The sequence below is a fragment of the Moschus berezovskii genome, chromosome 12 (assembly GCF_049115385.1).
Source record: "Moschus berezovskii isolate FMDL1 chromosome 12, NW_MosBer_1.0, whole genome shotgun sequence".
Classification (NCBI taxonomy): Eukaryota; Metazoa; Chordata; class Mammalia; order Artiodactyla; family Moschidae; genus Moschus; species Moschus berezovskii.
In genome coordinates this window covers 25032641-25055344 of record NC_142471.1, presented here as the reverse complement: position 1 = coordinate 25055344, position 22704 = coordinate 25032641, and the positions used below count along the sequence as shown (strand labels likewise).

Below are 22704 nucleotides of genomic sequence, written 5' to 3'. Positions count from 1 at the left end.
TCTCTTTCCTACTATTTCAGTGAACCATCCTTTGTCAGCAGGACCTTTTTCCCAAGTAATTAATTATTCACTTCCTCTCTTCCTTGTCTGCTTACCTTTATTACCTCTTGAAAATTTTTTTTTCCTTATCTGTGTCTTTTTTCACAAATGAAAGGGAAAGGAAATTGGACCTTTTGTCTTTCATAATTACAGAGAGAACTTTAGCTAGTAACTTATGTGCCTAGCTCAGAAGCTTCAATCTCTATTGAGGAGAACCCTGTGGGATTCCATGTCCAGAGACCTTTTTGATGGAGCATGCTGGAACTAGGATTCTAAATTATTGCTAGCTGAAAGGGAAAGGAAAATAAGTTCAAAAAGTTATATGAAGTTACATGAGGTAAAACCAAGATTAAAAACCTCCCTCGTACATTAATTCATGTGAGCACTTTACATGAATTCCTCATTTAACTTTTTATAGTTATATCTTGCCCCTTAAATCTGAGTATCTAAGGTCATAAACCAGTAAGTAGTAGAATTGAAATACAAATCTACTTTTAAAGTCCCTGATGTTTCTAATGTACTTCTATATCAGTAGATATGGTAATATAACTTGTTTAGAAGGGGATTTGGTTTTGTTTTATGCCTCTAAATCTGGAGGCTTATACTTCCATAATTGCAGATAGCACTGAATTGTTAAAAAGACTAATTCTAATTCCATCTATGCTGCTTCTTATCGATGTGATTTTGAACAAGTCTTCTTTCTCTTTATCGCATATGCAGATAGTTATCTATAAAATAAGGATTGAAATAATCGCTTGCTCGTTTCCCAGGATTGATGTGTTGTTTAGATTATGGAATATATGTACAAATACTATACATTCATAAGGCAGAGATTTTGTTACCAACACTGTTTGAATGGGAAACTGCAGCTTTTAACTCAATTTATTTGATCATGAGGAAATTGAGTTCCTGTTTGAAGTTGTTCCATACTCAAAAGTAGGGTAGTAACAGTATCAGTTTCTTAGGCATCTCTTAGTGAGAGTTCTTAGGACAATCACTTACCTTTCTTTTACCTCTTACTTTGGAGAAAACTTTACTTGGTCCTAACCTGTGATAGATAATTGTCAGGGATGATTTATTGATGGTAAAGCGTCTGCCTACAATGCGGGAGACCCAGGTTTGATCCCTGGGTTGGGAAGATCTCCTGGAGAAGGAAATGGCAACCCACTCCAGTACTCTTGCCTGGAGAATCCCACGGATGGAGGAGCCTGGTAGGCTACAGTCCATGGGGTCGCAAAGAGTTGGACATGACTGAGTGACTTCACTTTCACTTTCATAATGGAACTTAAATTGCTTATCAGCGATTTGTGTTTTAGAAGACACCTTATGCCTGACAGCTGTATATATTTCTTCTCTCTGCTCCATAGTTAAAAATTAGGAGAAGTTTCCTAAAAGGGTTTCCTTCCTGACCAAATCTGGAAAAGGATTAAGAACCGTAGAACTGGTCTCTATTTCTCCTGATCTTTTCAGGATATATAAATGACTGGTTCCTCCGATCTTTTCAGGATATATAAATGACTTGTTCCTCCTTTATGTCATGTCCTTTGGAAAGCTTTTGAATTAGAAATCACTCCCAGTGCTCCAAATGGCATCACAAGAAAGATAATTTTGGTACCTGCTGTCAGGAATGAATGTGTTACCAGATAAATGAATTTGCTGGCAAGAAATTGGGTTGTTTAGTAGTTTCTGAGTTTTCACACAGTACATTATAGAGATACTAATATGCCCAAAGAAAACACTCACTTGGTCTGACTAGCCTAAGTGCTGCATATCATGCTAATCCTTTAAGTCAGTGATTATCAAAAATTTTTTTTTCAAGGAACCCTTAAACCCAAACAAGGCATATGTTTACATACCATATACCACCTCTGAACTCAGGTTTATAAATAAGAGTACTAAACTGTAATTAATATATGAAGCATATGATCACACATATATAGTTTCTATTTTTACATTTTAGACAGCAGTATTGAATGTGTAGGTTGTTTTGAACTTCTGTCATGTAATTTTTAAAATTCATTTTACAAACATTTACTGAGTGCCTACTGTGTGCTTATTATGATGCAGTTATAAACATTAGTGATGCAATTATAGGAAAAGATGTGATTTCTTCCCTTGTTAAGATTATAAATGTAGAATAGTTGTATAATAGAAATAAATGTTTGTGGTATAGCATGGTAAGTGCTAGATTAAGCAAAAGGACGGGTGCTGTGAAAACATATAGGAGGGCCCATAACTCAAAAGAATTAAAGAAGACTTCCTGAAGAAAATAATGTCAGTTTTACCTTCCATACAAATATATTTTTATTTATATTTTTAAAACTGTTGATTTTATACGTAAGTCTGTATACAGGTCTTTTGGATCGGTCTTCTGTTCAGTGCCTAAATATTTCTCTATTTTTAAAAGACTAACAACTGATTTTGTCTTTAGTTATTAAATCATTGTGACTGAATTAACTATTAACCATCATTTCCCCCCAAGTCTTAAGTTTGACTGAAATTTGTTCCTGAATGAAACCTGATTTCTAAATTGTTAGTTTTTATTCTAACTTGATGGTCTTCTCAGGCAGCTCAGTGGTATAGAATCCACCCGCCAAAGCAGGAGACACAAGAGACATGGGTTCGATCCCTGGATTGGGAAGATCCCCTGGAGTAGGAAATGGCAACCCACTCCAGTACTTTTGCCTGGAAAATTCCATGGACAGAGGGGCCTGGCAGGCTACAGTCTAGTGAGTTGCAAAGAGTAGGACACAACTGAGGGGATATATACACACACATTCTAACATAGCGTTTCTTATCAAAAACATGTCATATCAGCATGATATAAAAGCTGTAAACACTGGTTGCTACTGGTGAGGAAAACTGCAGTTTACTTTTAAAATAAATATTTCAGATAAATAAAAATACATCAGAGGTCAGTAGGATGTGGATCATTTTCAACAAGTATCATTAAATTTTTAAAGAGTCCAATGTAATAGTTAATGTATACATTTAGTAGTTTCTGCACATAAATATTGGACTTCCTAGGTGGCTCAGTAGTTAAGATTTGCAGGAGACACTGGGTCTGGAAGATCCCCTGGAGAAGGAAATGGCAGCCCACTCTAGTATTCTTGTCTGGGAAATCCCATGGACAGAGGAGTCTGGCAGACTACAGTCCATGGGATCACAGAAGAGCTGGACACAACTTAGTGATTAAACAACAACACATAAATATTGGAGAAGGAAAAGCCAATTAGTTTTTGTGTATTGCTGGGTTTATTTTCTCTCTTAGTAGTAGAAAGAGTTAAAGCTATAAGGCAAGAGTTGTAAACTTTTTCTGTGGAAGTTTAGACAGAAATGTTTTCTACTTTGTGAACTGTGTGGTTTCTGTTATAACTGCTCAACTCTATTTTTAATGTTTTTTATGCTATTGTAAATGATAATTAAAATTATTTTAGATTGTTAGTAGTATGGAGAAATTTAGTTTCGTTGCTCGTGTGGAGAAATTTGGTTGAATTTTCACCTTATACTCTGTGACCTTGGTAAATTAATAGTTCTCTCCTAGATTCATTTGCATTTTTTATGTTCACAGTCATGATATTTTCTTTCCTTATTTAATTGGCTTAGACTTTCCAGTACAATGTTGAATATAAATGGTTGCAGTGGACAATTCTTGTCTAAGTCTTCATGTTAGAAAGTTTTTAATGTTTTACTCATAAGCATGATGTTAACCGTATAGAGTTTCTGTTTTGTTTTTAAGGTGAGCTTTATCTGTTTGAAGAACTTCCTTTCCTGGTTTGCTAGAGTTGTTATTATGAAGGGACGTTGAACTTTGTTAGATGCTTTTTTTCTGCATCTGTTGAGATGAACAAATTATTATTAATAACAAATTATTATTTTTTTCCCTGAAATGTAGTGAAATTCATTTGTTAGTTGAATCAATAGTGCATTCCTGGGATAAACTGCACCTAGACATTTTATATTATTTTTTATATATTGTTGGATTTAATTTGCTCATATTTGTTGAGGGTTTTGTGTCTGTTCATTAGGGATGTTGATTGGATAAATTTTGTTTCTCATCATCATCTTAGGATCAGGGTTTTCCTAGCGTCATAAAATGAATTAAGAAATGATCCCTCTTTCTCTGTGTTCTGAATTTAAGATTGGTATTATTAAATTTTTGATAGAACTCACCAGTGAAGCCATCTTGGCCTGGACTTTTCTTTTGAAAAATGCAAATATTTATTAATAATATTAAATTAAAAATCTGTAGTGTTTTGTATTTTTTATCTTTTTTTTCCTCTACTTGATTGTCCTTAATTTGATCATTTTCTAGGTTCTTAAAGCTGAGAAAGTTTTTTTTTTTTGGTGGCAATACCACACAGCTGGTGAGATTGAACCCAGTCTGTGGCAGTGAAAGCACCGAGTCCTAACCACTAGACCACCAGGGAATTCCTGAGCTGAAGCTTAGTAGGCTATTGATTTTAGACCTTTTATTTTAGCATGATCATTAAATGCTGTCAGTTTCCTTCTGTGCTCTGCTTTACCAGCATTCCACAAATTTTGATATGTTTTGCTTTTATTTTCAGTAAGTTCAAAATACCTTCCTAAAGCACCTGTCTACTTACTCCAGCCTCTAGGTCATCTCTGAGTCTGGCTCTGGTGATTGCTTTTTATCTTAGATGTTTTTTATGTGTCCTTTGTTTTATTTACTTATCTGATTTTGGATATGTCTCACAAATTTTGGATGTCTGTAAAATAGTAAAAGCTGAATTTATTCCTGTAAATTTGTATACCTCTTGTGTGGTTGTTAATTTCAGGATTTAAGCCAGTCTAATCTGTAGTTAATCTGGAGTTGAGTTTTTATGATTATTAATTAATTATTTTTGACTGACCTGAGTCTTTGTTGTTGCTTGTGGACTTTCTCTGGTTGCTACAAGCAGGGGGGTCGGGTGGTTACTCTCTAGTTTTGTTGGGATGGCTTTTCTTGTTGCGAAACATCGGCTCTAGGCGCTTGGGCTTCAGTAGTTGCAGCTTGCAGGCTCTAGAGCACAGGATCAGCAGTTGTGGTGCACAGGCTTAGTTGCTCCATGTCATGTGGGATCTTCCTGGATCAGGGATCAAACCCCCAGGCCTCCTGCACTGGCATGCAAATTCTTTACCACTGAGCTACCAGGGAAGCCTTGGGATTGTCATGACTTCCTGATAAATTAATTCTTTTAGCATTATTAAATGGGCCTCTTTTCCTCTGGAAATACTTGTCCTGAAATCTGCTCTGAGTAGTCTTAGAAAATTGGTGCTTTCTATTGGGGTATCCCCCACCAAGTCTCATTTGTGCTTTCATGGTTTAAGAGTTAGCCAAAGATGAAGGGGGAGTTTGCTTTCAGATTTTGGGGCTTTAGCTATTCTTACTATTATTTAAGTTGTGTTCTCAATCAGAAGACTTCATAGTTTCCAGTTTGTATAATATATATATATTTTTTGTTTGTTTTTTTTAGTGGTATATCTCATGTGGTGTTACATAAATATTTTTCTTTTTCTTTTTTTACTTGATTTTGAGGTACTAAATACAGATATCACATCTTATAAATCTTTGTATTTCTCATAGCACTTAACTAGCATTTTACATATGGTAGGCACTCAGTAAATTATTTTTTATAGGAAGAGAAAATAGCTAAGAAATTTCAAACCTTTTTCTATTTAAATACTTTTCAGTCTCTTTCTTAGGTACTGGTTAAATTTAATGTTAATTACATTTTAATTTTTTTGTAGGTAAATGAGAAATCTGGGCAGATTATTCAATATGATAAATTTTATATACATGAAGTACAAGAATTGATAGACATACGGAATGATTATATCATCTGGGTCCAACAGCAGGCCTATGGAATGGTATGTTACTTATTGCCTTTTATGATTTTTTTTGTATCATTTGTTCTAATACAAAGTGAACAATTGTATATTATTGAAATAGCAGAGCTTTTATCCAGAACTCATTTTTTAAATAAAAACATTGCAAAATAGCAGCTATATTTATATTATGCAGTGTTTATAAGTAAGTGTTCAGCTTTTATATAAAGCCAAACCAAAGACATAGATTGCACATTTTTACAGAAAAATGCAAATATGACTTAGATTTTAAGTCTCATTTATTTTCTATGAGGTTGTCTCTTAATTCTCTAATGCTGAGAATACTGGAGTGCTGATACTTGAACTCTAAGAATATATTAAAATTTTGCCTCAGAAATACCAGGAGAGAGCTGTGCGACCAATAATTCTTTCTTTTTTTCCCCTCTTTTATGTATTTAATTTGATTTCAGTGTTTTGTTGTACATCCACAAACGTACATATTTCTTTTCATGTGGCTAAGTCTCTAATAACTAGACACTTAATGTTCTATTAAAATAATAGCATAGGGACTTCCCTGGTGATCCCATGGTTAAGACTCCACATTTACATCCCGGGGTGTGTGGGTTCAGTTCCTGGTCAGGAAACTAAGATCTCCAAAGATCTGTGTGGTCCAAAAAACATAAAAATAATAACATAGTCTTATAAAACTTTAATTAGTCATGTGAAATTTCAGTATAGAATCGGATAAGCAGCTAGATACAAAACGGGTTTAATACTCTTATTTGCTAACCTTTGTAATATACTTAAGGCCAAGTTTTTCATCTGTGAAGCAGATACTTTAAGTAACACGCATGTAGCAGTTCTAGAAAGGAGAAAGGAGCAGTGACCCCACAACAGACTGACCTAGACTTGCCTGTGACTGTCCAGGAGTCTCCGGTGGAGGTGTGGGTTGACAGGGGCCTGCTGTGGGGTGTAGGGCACTGAATACATCAGTCCTGGGAGTTGTGGTATACTGGTATAAGTCCTTTTGAAGGAAGTTGCCACAGTTACCCCTACCATAATTTGGCCTGAGGGAGGGAACACAGCCCCACCCATCAACAGAAAATTGGATTAAAGATTCCCTGAGCTTGGCCCTGCCCATCAGCATTCTTACCTTGAGAACCTCGTAAACAATATGAAAAGGCAAAAGGATATGACACTGAAAGATGGACTTCCCAGGTTGGTAGGTGCTTAGTATGCTACTGGAGAACAGTGGAGAAATAACTCCAGAAAGAATGAAGAGGCTGAGCCAAAGCGAAAACACCACCCAGTTGTGGATGTGACTGGTGATGGAAGTAAAGTCCGATGCTATAAAGAGCAATATTGCATAGAAACCTGGAATGTTAGGTCCATGATTCAAGGTAAATTGGAAGTGGTCAATCAGGAGATGGCCAGAATGAACATCGATGTTTTGGGAATCAGACCGTTATATCTACTACTGTGGGAGCGAATCCCTTAGAAGAAATGGAGTAGCCCTCATAGTCAACGAAAGTGTCCGAAATGCAGTACTTGGGTGCAGTCTCAAAAATGACAGAATGATCTTTGTTCATTTCCAAGGCAGACCATTGAAGATCACAGTAATCCAAGTCTATGCCCCAGCCACTAATGCCGAAGAAGCTGAAGTTGAACAGTTCTATGAAGACCTATAAGACCTTCTAGAAATAACACCAAAAAAAAATGATGTCCTTTTCATCATAAGGGACTGGAATGCAAAAGTAGGAAGTCAAGCGATACCTGGAGTAACAGGCAAGTTTGGGCCTCGAGTACAAAATGAAGCAGGGCAACGGCTAATAGTGTTTTGCCAGGAAAACGCACTGGTCATAGCAAACACCGTCGTCCAACAACACAAGAGAATACACATGCCCATCACCAGATAGTCAATACCGAAATCAGATTGATTATATTCTTTGCAGTCGAAGATAGAGAAGCTCTAAACAGTCAGCAGAAACAAGACCAGGACCTAACTGTGGCTCAGATCCTGAATTCCTTATTGCAGAATTCAGACTTACACAGGAGAAAGTAGGGAAAACCATTAGACCATTCAGGTATGACCTACATTAAACCCTTTATGATTATACAATGGAAGTGACAAATAGATTCAAGGGATTAGATCTGATAGAATGCCTGAAGAACGATGGACGGATGTAAATAACATGATATAGGAGGCAGTGGTCAGAACCATCACCAAGAAACAGAAATGCAAAAGGCAAAATGGTAGTCTAGGAAGGCCTTACAAACAGCTGAGAAAAGAGAAGCTAAAGGCAAAGGAGGAAAGAAAAGATATGCACAAATGAATGCAGAGTTCCAAAGAATATCAGGGAGAGATAAGAAAGCCTTCCTAAGTTATCAGTGCAGAGAAATAGAGGAAAACAATAAAATGGGAAAGACTGGAGCGCTCTTCAAGGGAACATTTCATGCAGAGATGGGCACAATTAAGGACAGGAATGGTACGGACCTATCAGAAGCAGAAGATGTTAAGAAGAGGTGGCAAGAATACACAGAAGAACTGTACAAAAAAGGTCATCTTCATGACCCAGATAACCACAGTGGTGTGTGATCCTTCACCTAGAGCCAGACATCTTGAAGTACTAAGTCAAGTGGGCCTTAGGAAGCATCATTACAAACAAAGCTAGTGGAGGTGATTGAATTCCAGTTAAGCTATTTCAGGTCCTAAAAGATGGTTCTGTGAAAGTGCTGCATTCAATATGCCAGCAAATTTGGAAAACGCATCAGTGGCCACTGGACTGACCTGAAAAGGTCAGTTTTCATTTCAATCCAGAAGAAAGACAATGCCAAAGAATGTTCAAACTACCGCACAATTACACTCATTTCACATTCTAGCAAAGTAATGCTCAAAATTCTCCAAGCCAGGCTTCAACAGTATGTGAACCGAGAACTTCGAGTTGTTCAGGCTAGATTTAGAAAAGGCAGAGGACCCAGAGATAAATTGCCAGCCTCGGTTGTAACATTGAAAAAGCAAGAAGATTCCAGAAAAACATCTACTTCTGTTTCATTGACTACGCTAAAGCCTTTTGACTGTGTGGCTCACAACAAACTGTGATGGGAATAGCAGACCACCCACCTGCCTCCTGCGAAACCTGTATGCAGGTCAAGAAGCTACAATTAGAATCAGACATGGAACAATGGACTAGTTCCAAATTGAGGAAGGAATACGTCAAGGCTGTATATTGTCACCCAGCCTATTTAACTTATATGTAGAGAACATCATGCGAAATGCCGGGCGGCATGAAGCACAAGTTGGAATCAAGATTGCCAGGAGAAATATCAGTAACCTCAGATATGCAGATGATACCACCCTTGTGGCAGAAAGCTAAGAGAAACTAAAGAGCCTCTTTTAGTGTAACTCACAACAAACTGTGGAAAATTCTTCAAGAAATGGGAATAGCCGACCACTTTATCTGCCTCCTGCAAAACCTGTATGCAGGTCAAGAAGCAAAGGTTCAACAAAGGTCCGTCTAGTCAAAGCTATGGTTTTTTTCAGTAGTCAGGTATGGATGTGAGAGTTGGTCCATAAAGAAGGCTGAGCACCAAAGAACTGATGCTTTTGAACTGTGGTGTTGGAGAAGACTGTTGAGAGTCCCTTGGACTGCAAGAAGGTCAAACCAGTCAATCCTAAAAGAAATCAGTACTGAATATTTGCTGAAAAGACTGTTGCTAAAGCTCTAATACTTTGGCCACATGATATCAAAGTGAAAGAGGAGAGTGAAAAAGCTGACTTAAAACTCAACATTAAAAAAAGTAAGATCATGGCATCTGGTCCCAAGACTTCATGTCAAGTAGACGGGGAAACAGTGGGAACAGTGACAGACTTTATTTTCTTGGGCTCCAGAATCACTGCAGCTGGTGACTGCAGCCATGAAATTTAAAAATGCTTGCTCTTTGGGATAAAAGTTATGACCAACCTAGACAGCATATTAAAAAGCAGAGATGTTACTTTGCTGACAAAGTTCTGTCTAGTCAAAGCTATGGTTTTTTTCAGTAGTCATGTATGGATGTGAGAGTTGGACCATAAAGACGGCTGAGCGCCAAAGAATTGATGCTTTTGAACTGTGGTGTTGGAGAAAACTCTTGAGAGTCCCTTGCACTACAAGGAGGTCAAACCAGTCAATCCTAATAGAAATAAGTCTTGAATATTCATTGGAAGGACTGATGCTAAAGCTCCTATACTTTGGCGCCGGATTTGAAGAACTAACTCATCAGAAAAGACCCTGATGCTGGGAAAGATTGAAGGCAGGAGGAGAAGGGGACGACAGAGATGAGATGGTTGGACAGCATCACTGACTCAATGGATATGAATTTGAGTAACCTCCAGCAGTTGGTGATGAACAGGGAAGCCTGGCATGTTGCAGTCCATGGGGTCGCAAAGAGTCAGACGTGACTGAGTGACTGAATTCCAGCAAGGTCTTTCATTGGTTGCTAGGTACCAACTGCAAGCTCCTTGTGAATAGGCACTCTGTCAATTTATTCACTTGTACTTTTTATGGTGTGTCATATGTGTCTTGTAGGCCCTTAGAAAGTACAGTCGTTTTTGAATGGCAGTGCAGTTTACTGCATGCTCTTTTTAGGGTACTCTTCCCTATAGGAATAAGGTGACTTCCAGACCATCTTGAGCACTTTCTAGAACATAGCAGAGACTTCCCTACGTACTTAGATCTTCATTGGGACAGACTTGTTGACTATTTTCCCCAGAATCACTAGGAGGCTCAGCCAAGTTTACAGCCATCCTACAGATTGACGTCTACCCATTTGCTCATTCAGCAAATACTTAGTAAGAATCTCCTGTGTAACAGACAGGCTTCCCAGGTGGTGCTGTTGTAAAGAATCCACCTGCCAGTGCAGGAGGTGCAAGAGATGAGGGTTCAGTCCCTGGGTTGGGAAGATCCCCTGGCGTAAGAAATGGCACCCCCAATCCATGCTTCTTACCTGGAAAATTCCATGAACAGAGAAGTCTGACAGGCCGAGAAGAGTCAGACACGACTGAGCAACTGAAAATGCATGTAACAAGCACTTATTTAGGTATTAGAAATACAGTGCTGAACCAGATGGATAAGGCCTGTTGTCATAAAACTTATAATAATCTAGTAGGCAAGATGAATAGTAATCAAGTAACGTGCACCCTTCTTCCCCTGCCATAGAAAGCTAATACTGTACACTGTACAGAGGATGAAAATAAGAGAAGGTAGCAAAGACTGGATGGTTTCTTGCAGTTGGGTAATCAGAAGAGTCTTTTCTAATGAAGTATGATCTGTAATCTAAATGAGAAAAAGCAGCCATGTAGATCAGTGCGAGGAAGATTTCAGGAAAAATGAGTATCTAGTAAAAGACCTTAGGCAAGAACAAGTTTGATATCTTTAAAGGATAGAAGAAGGCCAGTATAAAATGGGCTTCGAAAGTGGCGCTGTGGTAAGGAATCTGCCTACCAATGCAAGAGACAAAGGAGACACCAGTTTGATCCCGGGGTTGGGAAGATCCCCTGGAGTAAGAAATGGTAACCCACTCCAGTGTTCTTGCCTGGGAAATCCCATGGAGAGAGGAGCCTGGCAGGCTACTGTCCCTGGGGTTGCAAAATGTTGTACATAACTGAGAGACTGAGCACACACATGGCTAAAAATAAGGGAATGGGGAGAGTTCAGAGAAACTGGCAGGTGCTAGATCATGGAAAGTTTAGTAGATTAAGATTAGAAATACGGATTTTATCTGAAGTGTTATGTGTAGCTATTGGATGCTGGTGAACTTGAGGTGAATATTGTACAGTGTAATTTATATTCTGAAATAACTACCCTGTCAGCTGTGTGGAGGTTGGAATGAGGGGGATGGAACAAAAATTTAAAGGGAGACTAGTTAGAAGATAGTTTTAGTAGCTTAGGGGAGAGAAAATGATGAGTTTGGCCATGGTTGGTAGTTGTATAATGGAAGGAGGAAATAAATGGTCTTGAGTACCTCTTAGAGGTAAAAGGGACAAGAATTATTGATGGATATGAAATGAGGAAAGGAGAGAAATCAACAAATGAGATGAAAGGAAGAAGGAAAACTAGTGTAGTGTTGTGGAAACTGAAAAAGGGAAGGAGAAATGTGTATTGGATGCTATTGAGAAACAGGATAAAACCGTGGAATTGAGTAGTGAATTTGGTTTCATGAAGGTCACTGGTAACCTTGATAATGCCAGTCTAGGGTGAGTTATGCTTAAGAGAAATTTAGGGGTGAGGAACAGGGAACAGCATTCACAGGCAGTCCTTTCACAGAGTCTGCACCTGAGAGGAGGGGGTAAGGGCTGTAGCTGGAGTCGAAGGACAGCACTTGTTTGAAAAGGAAATCCTTGACTTCTGGAAAGCTTTGAATAAATATTTCCTTTTTCCTTCCCTGTTTTAACTAAATCTCTCATCTAGATGAAGCTTTTCACACTTCCTCCAGAGAACTCCTAAGACAGGAGAAAAAACATATTTATTGAAGTTATTAATTTTCCCTCTGCAAGACTTGTTTGAAGTCTCATATTTCATCTTTGAGTGAATGTAGATTTCAGGCTTAATAAATATTTATTGTAAAAGGAATTAAAATTATTTACCATTGAGGGACACTGATGATTCAGAAAATGAACTTTTTTTATTCTAAGACTGCATGTAAACTCTGACATACCACCTCAGTAACCTCGGTCTTTGTGCAGTGTTTTTGAGACTGCATTAATATATAGACTCCGTTTAAAATAAAATAATTCCTTTAAGAAGCTTAATGTTCACTTAGCCTGTTTATTACCATCTTATTTAAATGTATACAAATACTAGTTATAAACTCCTGGTTCTTAGCTTTTAAAAGAATGCTAAAGCCATAACAAATTTGTAAATTAATTATAACACTACAAATTTTAAAATGAGGTTACTCTTTAGTATGGAGGATGATTATGTTATCTTGATCAGGAATCTCCGCTCACAACCTGATTATGATAAGAAAAGAGTGTAACATAAGAGCACTTAGGTTCCTATATCATCTCAACATTTTTTTAGTGATTTTCTTTTTTATTAAATCTAATTCCTTGTGGTATACAATAAATCCTTGTTGCTTATCTATTTTATGTACGTTAGTTTATAGCTGTAATCCCCCACTCCTAATTTGCTCCTCCTACTCCCTCCCCTTTGATAACTATAAGTTTGTTTTCTATATGAGTCTGTTTCTGTTTTGTACATAGATTCAGTTGTACTATTTTTTAGATTGCACATGTCACTTATATAATATTTCTATTTGTCTGACTTCACTAAGCATTTCACTCTCGCCTGGAGAGTTATATCCTCTTGGGTCACCATGAATTAGATCTGATGTCCTTTGACATCTGAATTTTTACCTAGTATGTAGGTTATAAAACAATTCTGAACAGGTTTAAGGGAAAGCGCCAGTCTAATAGAACTTTTAAGGTAGCAATAATCTTGTGATTTTTGGTAAAGCTGTGGTTTGAATGTTTGCTTTTAAACCGTACAGGCTTATATCCAAACTTCTGTTTGTGTATGACTATGATGATATAAAATTGAATTTCCTGATTAACTCTTACAATGCCACTGTTTTCTGGTAAGAGGGAGACAGTGGAGGACCATCTTATTTCAAGGTTTTCCAAGTTGCTGTACTTGAGAATTGCTTTCTGTTACTCTCCTCTTTCAACCACATGATTTTCCTTTTTCTCCGTTTATAGACAGACTGGTATTGAATATGTGGTTGTGGCACTGCAAACTTGTTCTTTAATTGGCACAGTGGATTTAACATCACATCTTTGAAATCAGAATCTAGAACCCATGATTTAGGTTCTTCTAGTCTTCTGGAAATAGAAGGCTGACAATTTACTTTGAAGGTCTTTGACTAACTCAGGTAGTTTATTAATTTATATTATGATATTTGAAGGAGCATTCTGTGGGAGAATTCAAACCACTTTCACATTTACATATAACATTAAAGGCTTTTTTTCCCTGAGACTGTTGAATAAAATTCATACTTGCATTACTAGTGTTGACACTAGGTTGTACATCATATTGGCCTTGTAAATAAAGTTAGTAAAATTTTAGAGTCTATCCTAAAGATCCAAGTTATTTTGTGATGATATAGATATGTATATGTGTATTTATGTAACCAACAGATATATACACATATGTATGTACTTTATACAACATACATATGTGTAACATTATTGAACAAGAGCTATGATCTTGAAATAATTCCATTCCTTTGGTGTGAGAGTTTAAAATATTACTTGATAGAACATAGTTACTATGAATTATAAAAAATATGTCTATAAGTTCTATTTATATATACATGTATTTTATATATGTAAATATATACATTGTGCTATGCTGTGTTTAGTTGCTCAGTCATGTCTGACTCTTTGCAACCCCATGAACTGTAACCCCTCAGGCTCCTCTGTTCATGGGATTCTCCAGGCAAGAATACTGGAGTCAGTTGCCATACCCTCTGCCAGGGGATATTCCCAACCCAGAGATTGAACCCAGGTCTCGTTCATTGCAAACAGATTCCTTATCGTCTGAGCCACCAGGGAGACAAAATATATACACATATGTATGTGAAACTTCACCTTGTTCTAAACACTGCAAGGAGATTATTTCAGCTTTATTATATTGCTTTTATTATATTTAATATATTTTTATTATATATTTTATTATATTTGCTTTTATTATATTTATTAGATTTTCTTTCCCAGTCAAGTATTTTAAGAATCCATCAGGTATATAAACCTTAACTAACACAGAGCTATTTGTCATTTATAATTCAATAGAACTAGAAGGAAAAAAACCCATTTGGGATATACTTTTAAAAATGCATCAGATATATGCTTTCCTTGTCTCTAAACATTAAAAACTAATTCTATGAATTTTTTGCACCCCATATAATGTCCTTTTGTATGACTGAGACTAACTTTTCACCTCATCCTCTCCTATTTTCCCATCTTCTTTCATCTGTTTCCCTCTACACATTTCTGTAAAGTTTTTGCTTGCTCCTCCTCCTCCTGCCACTTACTATTAGTATATAAGCTTCTCTGTTTTGTTTTTCCAGAACTCTGATATTAGGATATGAAACTTTTTTTCAGTTGGATTCCTTTTGCTTTTTTATCTGTTTTTCTGCCTCTACAGTAAATAGTTTCTTGGGAAAATAAAAGGGTATGTGAGTTTTCTCTTTATCTTCTACTATTTGATGTTTTTCTCCCCCACTTTCTAGATACTATTCTTAGTTTATTTGCTAAGTTTTTTAACTTTGCTCTAAAATTGTTTCTAAAAATACTTTAGTGGGGAATTCCCTAGTGGTCCAGTGGTTCGGGTTTTCACTGCCAAGGGCTGGGTTCGATCCCTGATCAGGGAACTAGGTTCCCGCAAGCTGTGAGGCATAGTCAAAAGACAAAAATACTTTAGTGGTTACAACTAATCTTTTTGCTGCTTTTTCTTCCCTTTCTTATCCTTTTTGTTACTGTACAATATCAATATATATCTAGTAAAAATTGATGAATGTATGGAAAGGTCTGTGCTGAGTCTTTGCCTGTTATAATTGAATTAAGTTAAGCATTTTTTAAAGTGTATATTCATTTATTTCAAGAACTATGTATGTCTATGTCAGATACAAGTAAGTACTAATTAAATATATTTGATAAATAGGTGAAATTTTTAGTCTTTGAAATTATACTTTATATATTTTTAAGTCGTAACTTTTATTTAAGTATTAATTTTGCCATGTTTATAAGTCATTACTGTATTTGTTCTGTGGAGTTAAGGTTTTATACTTTAACTGTGAACAATGCTGAACAAATGACATGACATGCTCACCAGCAAACCAGGAAGATAGACTGATGTAACACCTGGGAAGACCAGCTGGTACTTCCTGGGTCTGAGCTTCTTCCTCATTTAATGAAATGAAGAAATTAAAGTATATTTGCATACTTTAATATTTGTGATACATTTAATACTTGCATTATAAACCTTGTAGCTATAATATTTCCCAGAATGTTCTCACTTGCTTTTTAAGCCCCCTTGTCATCTTTAATGACGTTAATATTTTGTGGATTCTCGGACTGATTCTTTATGCCTTGAATTACCAAGTTATATTTGTATATTTTTCATTTTCTTCATGTTTTAGGAGTATCTTTTATACTTCTGTCTAGTCACCAACACTTCATATTTATTTGAATTACTTCAGTAACTTTGGTATCCTCTGTTTATACTTAGAGTAATTCTGTGTTACACCCTCAAATAATGATGCCACCAGCAATGATACAGTGTTTTGCCATAAGTAATATGTTGAAACTAAAACGTGCCAAGGAATTGCATCTTTTTTGTCTAAGTAAATTATCATTCACTGTTGATGTTTAAAGCAGTCTTTGTGAAGTTTGCTTGAGACAATGAGACCCTGACTTTTGAACATTCCTTCAGGCCTTTCTCACTCAGGTTTCTAGGACATTGGGTAACTAAAATTAGGCATACCTTGACCTAATTTCAGGGGCCCCAGTCTACAAACAGCCAACAGATAGTGCTTGGGTATGTGGATTTGGAGCCAAGAGTAGACTGCGGATTAAATGATATGGTGGATTTTCAGCAGTGGACCTTTAGTTGACCACACATATTTTGCTAGTATCTTGTCCCCATACCACCCCCATGCCCCACCCCGCCACCACCACCACTTAGTTTTTCTTTTAAATTTCCCTTGGAAATACTACTTTGGCTCAGTTGGACTTGAAACTAATATAGTAACTACCTTGCAATCCTAATATTTCCCAGAGGAGTTTACCCTTGCTTTTTTACGTATTTACTGTGTTTTCATTGTTTAAGCTTTTGTCTTAGGTTTCTTAACTCTTAAATTGAAATTTCTAATGGTGATCTTAATCTGGTTTTTCCTTTGATGCTTCTTCTCTAGGTAAATCATTTTGCTTGGTATTTTATAAGCTCTTTTTTTTTCCCAAGTTATCCACATCCCATTAATTTTTCATATTTCTTCTAGCATACATCTGTCTCTACAATCAGACTTACGGTTTAGTTGCACTGTAAATTCTGACAGTCTTCCCAATACAAAATGATATGCCTAGCATCTTTCTCTATTTACATGTAGCAACAAAGTACATATAGGTTCAGTTCAGTTAAGTTCAGTTCAGTCACTCAGTTGTGTCCGACTCTTTGTGACCCCATGAATCACAGCACGCCAGGCCTCCCTGTCCATCACCAAACACATGTCCTGGAGCTCACTCAAACACATGTCCATCGAGTCGGTGATGCCATCCAGCCATCTCATTCTCTGTCGTCCCCGTCTCCTCCCACCCCCAATCCCTCCCAGCATCAGAGTCTTCCAGGATGTTAGTGTTTCATTATTAATAGTAAAATCCATCTTCCATGATACCAGGTATGAAACATAGTTATCAAATTGGCCATAGGTAGTCAGAAAAATGTTGAGAGATGTTTCTTATTCACACTTTCTTAGTTGTAGTAGGACTTTAAAAACATCCCACAAGATACATTTAGTACTATGCAAGTATTTCAGGTCGTCCTGTTAAATTGCTTTTAAACTGAGTGTAATCCAAATGGCTTTTTCTGCAGAACAGGTTCTATAATGTATCTGCTAAGCACTGCCATTGGGATGCATATGTAGTGATAATTTCGTACTCAGAGTTTTTTTAATTAAAGAAATGATTGTAAATATTTATCTTTCTCAGAATAGGAAGTTAAAGTCATATTTACTTATGCTTATACTGTATTGGCTTTATTTGGCACAGTATAGTGAATAAACCCTAAATGTTTGCTAATATATTAAAGCTTCCAATGATACCCCTTGAGGCATATGCAGGAATCTAGCCAACTGCAGAGTTAAGAGGGAACAGTTCACAAAGACTGCTCTCACTTCTGATACCAATTGTGAGGTTGGAAGATTCCTGGAACCATTCTCAGGTTCAATAATTTGCTACAAAACTTCCCAGAACTAATTGGAAACTATTACGTTGACATTTACATTTAGAAAGACAATGCCAAAGAATGCTCAAACTACCGCACAATTGCACTCATCTCACACGCTAGTAAAGTCATGCTCAAAATTCTCCAAGCCAGGCTTCAGCAATATGTGAACTGTGAACTCCCAGGTGTTCAAGAAGGTTTTAGAAAAGGCAGAGGCACCAGAGATCAAATTGCCAACATCCTCTGGATCATGGAGAAAGCAAGAGAGTTCCAGAAAAACATCTATTTCTGCTTCATTGACTATGCCAAAGCCTTTGACTGTGTGGATCACAATAAACTGTGGAACATTCTGAAAGAGATGGGAATCCCAGACCACCTGACCTGCCTCTTGAGAAACCTGTATGCAGGTCAGGAAGCAACAGTCAGAACTGGACATGGAACAACAGACAGGTTCCAAAGACGAAAAGGAGTGCGTCAAGGCTGTATATTGTCACCTTGCTTATTTAACTTATATGCAGAGTACATCATGAGGAACGCTGGGCTGGAGGAAGCACAAGCTGGAATCAAGATTGCTGGGAGAAATATCAATAACCTCAGATATGCAGATGACACCACCCTTATGGCAGAAAGTGAAGAGGAACTAAAGAGCCTCTTGATGAAAGTGAAAGAGGAGAGTGAAAAGGTTGGCTTGAAGCTCAACATTCAGAGAACAAAGATCATGGCATCTGGTCCCATCACTTCATGGGAAATGGATGGAAGGACAGTGGAAACAGTGTCAGACTTTAATTTTTTGGGCTCCAAAATCATTGCAGATGCTGATTGCAGCCATGAAATTAAAAGACGCTTACTCCTTGGAAGGAAAGTTAAGACCAACCTTGATAGTATATTAAAAAGCAGAGACATTACTTTGCCAACCAAGGTCCGTCTAGTCAAGGCTATGATTCTTCCCGTGGTCATGTATGGATGCGAGAGTTGGACTGTGAAGAAAGCTGATCGCCGAAGAATTGATGCTTTTGAACTGTGGTGCTGGAGAAGACTCTTGAGAGTCCCTTGGACTGCAAGGAGATCCAACCAGTCCATTCTAAAGATCAGTCCTGGGTGTTCATTGGAAGGACTGATGCTAAAGCTGAAGCTGCAATACTTTGGCCACCTCATGCGACGAGTTGACTCACTGGAAAAGACTCTGATGCTGGGAAAGGTTGGGGGCGGGAGGAGAAGGGGACGACAGAGAATGAGATGGCTGGATGGCATCACTGACTCTGTGGACATGAGTTTGGGTGAACTCCGGGAGTTGGTGATGGACAGGGAGGCCTGGCGTGCTGTGATTCATGGGGTTGCGGAGAGTCGGACACGACTGAGCGACTGAACTGAACTGATAAGGAAAGAGTTCAGATTAAAATCAGCCAAGGGGAAAAGTACGTAGGGTAGAGTCTTGGAAAGGTACCAAAGACTGAACTTGTGTCTTCCTCTCCCTGAGGAGTCATGGACAAGTTACTTTCTTAGCATCTGTTTGTGTCAATACTCATAGAGTATTGCCAACCAAGGCAGCTCACTAGAGCCTTGATGCCCAGAGTTTATATTGAGGCTCCATCACATACTGCCTGTGTGGCTGGCCTTTACTTGCCAACCCTTCTAGGGTAAGAACTGATAACCACATATCCCAGAGTCTCCAGGCAAACAATGATACTCCTGTTGAGGTATGAAATTCCAAAGTCCTATAGATTGTCTTCCAGGGCAAAATCAGACTACTTGGAGATGCTCTCTATGGGTAAGATTAACTCCTCACTGTACAAGGTACCATCTGCAAATTTAGTAACATACTTTTGGAGATTTTAACCCTGTATTTGAGTCTGCACTCTAAACATACGTGAAAGCTTTTTTCAAGAAAGTGTACATTTCTGTTCAATGCAGTGATAAGCTTTCATTATAATTTTTGTTATTATACATGAATATCTCTCCCTTCATTTCTTGTTTCTACTTAGCAACCCCTATGCCCTGTCTTGTACTTCCTATTTTAAGCTAATTTAATGTTAAAGAATCCTTAGTATTTAGATACCTGCATTTCATTGGTTATTTCTGATGAATAACAACAACTTATGGCTTATTTTCTCCATGTAGTTCTTTAATCTGCTAAACACTTTTCAAACATTTTGTCAAGATTAACCAAGTCTTTGAGGAATATTTTCTCCCATTTTCCAAGTGGAGAAATTGGGCCATAAAATTATTTCTTCAAGACCAAATTAGTTGTCAGATGAGTTTTTCTGTTCTGCTTAAATTCTGCAAATGATGTGCTTACTTGCTGAAACCAAATTTCATTATGTTCAAGCCTCAATGATTTTCTGATCACAAGATATCTGAAAGAAAGCTCTTGCTACATTTATAGATATATAAGGTATATGTAGAAAGGGTAAGTTTTGTTGTAGATGTATTTTGGTTTACTTCATTAATTCAGTATTCTACTGTAGCAGAATAAATGAAATGCTACTTTTAATAGAAATGGTTAAGTTTGGACACTAACATTGCTCTTTCCTCATTACTGTTACATTCTGCACTGCCGTCTTAGGATGTCAACCATGGATTAACTGAGGTAAGTTTGGTGTAATAAAGCCTCCTGTTCAGAGTAAGATATACTCTGTGTTGTCTTAAGTGATTGGAGATCCCAAGTTTCCTCTTTTTTGTGACTGTAAAACATATATATATATATATATATATATATATATATGAATGAGTGTATAGAACTTGCCCTATATAACATTTCAGAGGAATTTTCGAAGAAAATTAGACCCTTTTTTCTTTAGTTAACATTACACCTATATGATGCCTTTTAACAATGTTTGTTTTAAAATATTTCCTATCCTCTTAAAAAGTCTTTCAGAATAAAATTTATAGTGTCCTCAGAATACAAAAAAAGCAAACTTGTAAAATTTAACAAATGCCTACACGGAAGGCAGAAACTATTTTGTGTTAGAGAAGTAGAATTATCTTCAGTTTTTAAACTAATAATTGATATTCAACATGGTCATAAAATTGAATAAACTTTCAAGGTTCTAGCATTTTGGCTTACATAAGCAACAATTCTGAACCACCTTTTTTTAACACTTGGGAATTTTGTATTATATTTCTGTTATAGACATGTTTTGTTGTTTACTTTGCTTTTTTACCCAGCACTTGAATCAGTGACATATTTAGAATTAGCTTGAAATTACAGGCCCAACATTATTTGCTTCCTCACCCTCAAATAGAAGCAGCGTATAAAATTATGAAATCAAAGAGTTCTGGGGCCAACGAGAACTTCAGAAATTGTCTGTCTTCTAGTGTCATAGTAGTAAAAAGGCTAGAAAAGCCATCAGTAGCTGGTTAGTGACACACATACAGGGTGGAGGGTACAATTGTCATATGAAAAATAGCCAAGAATGATAACTTACTTAAGGAGTAATATAACTCAGCATGTTATCTTACGTGTTAAGGACAACGAACTGATAATCTTATGTTCTATACGGATTGGGCACTATTGAATTGTTTCATTGTTTTTGATGGCCATAGTTAAAAGAGGCCTGGACAAATTGAAGTATATTTAAAAGATGGCAGTTGGGATGAAGTAGAGTTGGTAACAATATTATTTTTCAGGATGGTTGGAAAAACTGGGGATATTTAGTGTGGAAAAAAGACAACTTAGGGAGAACATGGCTGCATGAAGTATCTAAACCATATAAACTTCCCTGCAGGGGCAGAATGAAGACTGAAATATAAAACAAAGTGATATGTAGAAATGCAGATTCGGACTTAATATAAAAAGCTTTCTAAAACTTAAAAAGAAGAGAGTTGCTTTATGGTGTATTAAGTCTTCACTGGAAGCCGTATAAGGAGAAGGCGCTCTGTGTCAGAACTAGCACAAAAATTTTGCTTTGTTGGAAACATGGTAGAAATACATTCCTCTAACTGATCTGTGACTGGCAGTTCATAGCTCTTTGTATTTTTCTGGCCTATTAAAAACTTCGCAGTTAATCACTACTTCATCTGCTGGGATAAATAATTATTGATAAGGTGACTAATATCTGATAATGGTAATAAAAGATCAACTATTGATCAGCTTTGTAGGTTGACAGAAAATTATAGTATTAATCATGCTTATTTTGTATGTTGAATGAACAAATTTTTGGGCTCACAATAATGTTGGCATCCTATGGCATGCAGTAAATATCTGTTGAATGCTTATCATTGGCCTCAGTTGCTAGAGTAGCCCTAACATATAAGAACTGGGTACTGTATTTAACAGAGGAGCCCGAAATTTAGAATAAATTTCCAGTCTAGTTCACTGAAACTTCGAGTTTAATATAAGTTAAGCAAAAGATACCTGTAATTTACAGTTTTATGGGTTCCTAAGTATATAATTCTCTCCCAAAATTGGGAATTAGGGTTCTTTATTCTAGTGCTTCATCTAATTATCAGTATAATTCCTGAATGACAGAAAGCAAATAAACCAAGAATATGATCAACTTTACACAAGAAATGACAGTACCTACAAGAAATATGTCACAAACCAGTTTGTACTAATAAGCTGATTTTTTATTTCCAGTTGGCAGATATCCCTGTTACAATCTGCACATATCCATTTGTATTTGACGCCCAAGCAAAAACTACTCTGTTACAAACAGATGCAGTCTTACAGATGCAGGTAAAATGTTGTATAGTCCTAGTTTAACTTGAGAGTAGTTTTCTAATTGTTTCTGTGGTGTTTTCTTAAAGTAAATATTTGAAATGTCTTTGGGGATACTTTGTACCTTTGTAGTCTGTCTTTTGCAAAGGTACTTTTACCAATGTATCTTTAGTACCTATAAGACTGTTGGATGTAAATTGTGCA

General features: G+C 36.8%; 1 protein-coding gene across 6 annotated transcripts in view; it reads left to right on the top strand.

The window, feature by feature from the left end:
* HERC4 (HECT and RLD domain containing E3 ubiquitin protein ligase 4) overlaps nt 1–22704 on the top strand; it is a 129427-nt gene that overhangs the window by 82739 nt on the left and 23984 nt on the right. For 5 of the 6 annotated variants that reach the window (XM_088841921.1, XM_055425621.2, XM_055425623.2 and 2 more), the window contains 3 exons: nt 5791–5910; nt 20407–20430; nt 22420–22518. In XM_088841921.1, coding sequence (XP_088698047.1) covers nt 5791–5910; nt 20407–20430; nt 22420–22518 — 243 coding nt within the window. The remainder of the gene's footprint in view (nt 1–5790; nt 5911–20406; nt 20431–22419; nt 22519–22704) is intronic. The other variant, XM_055425624.2, reaches the window with a different exon arrangement.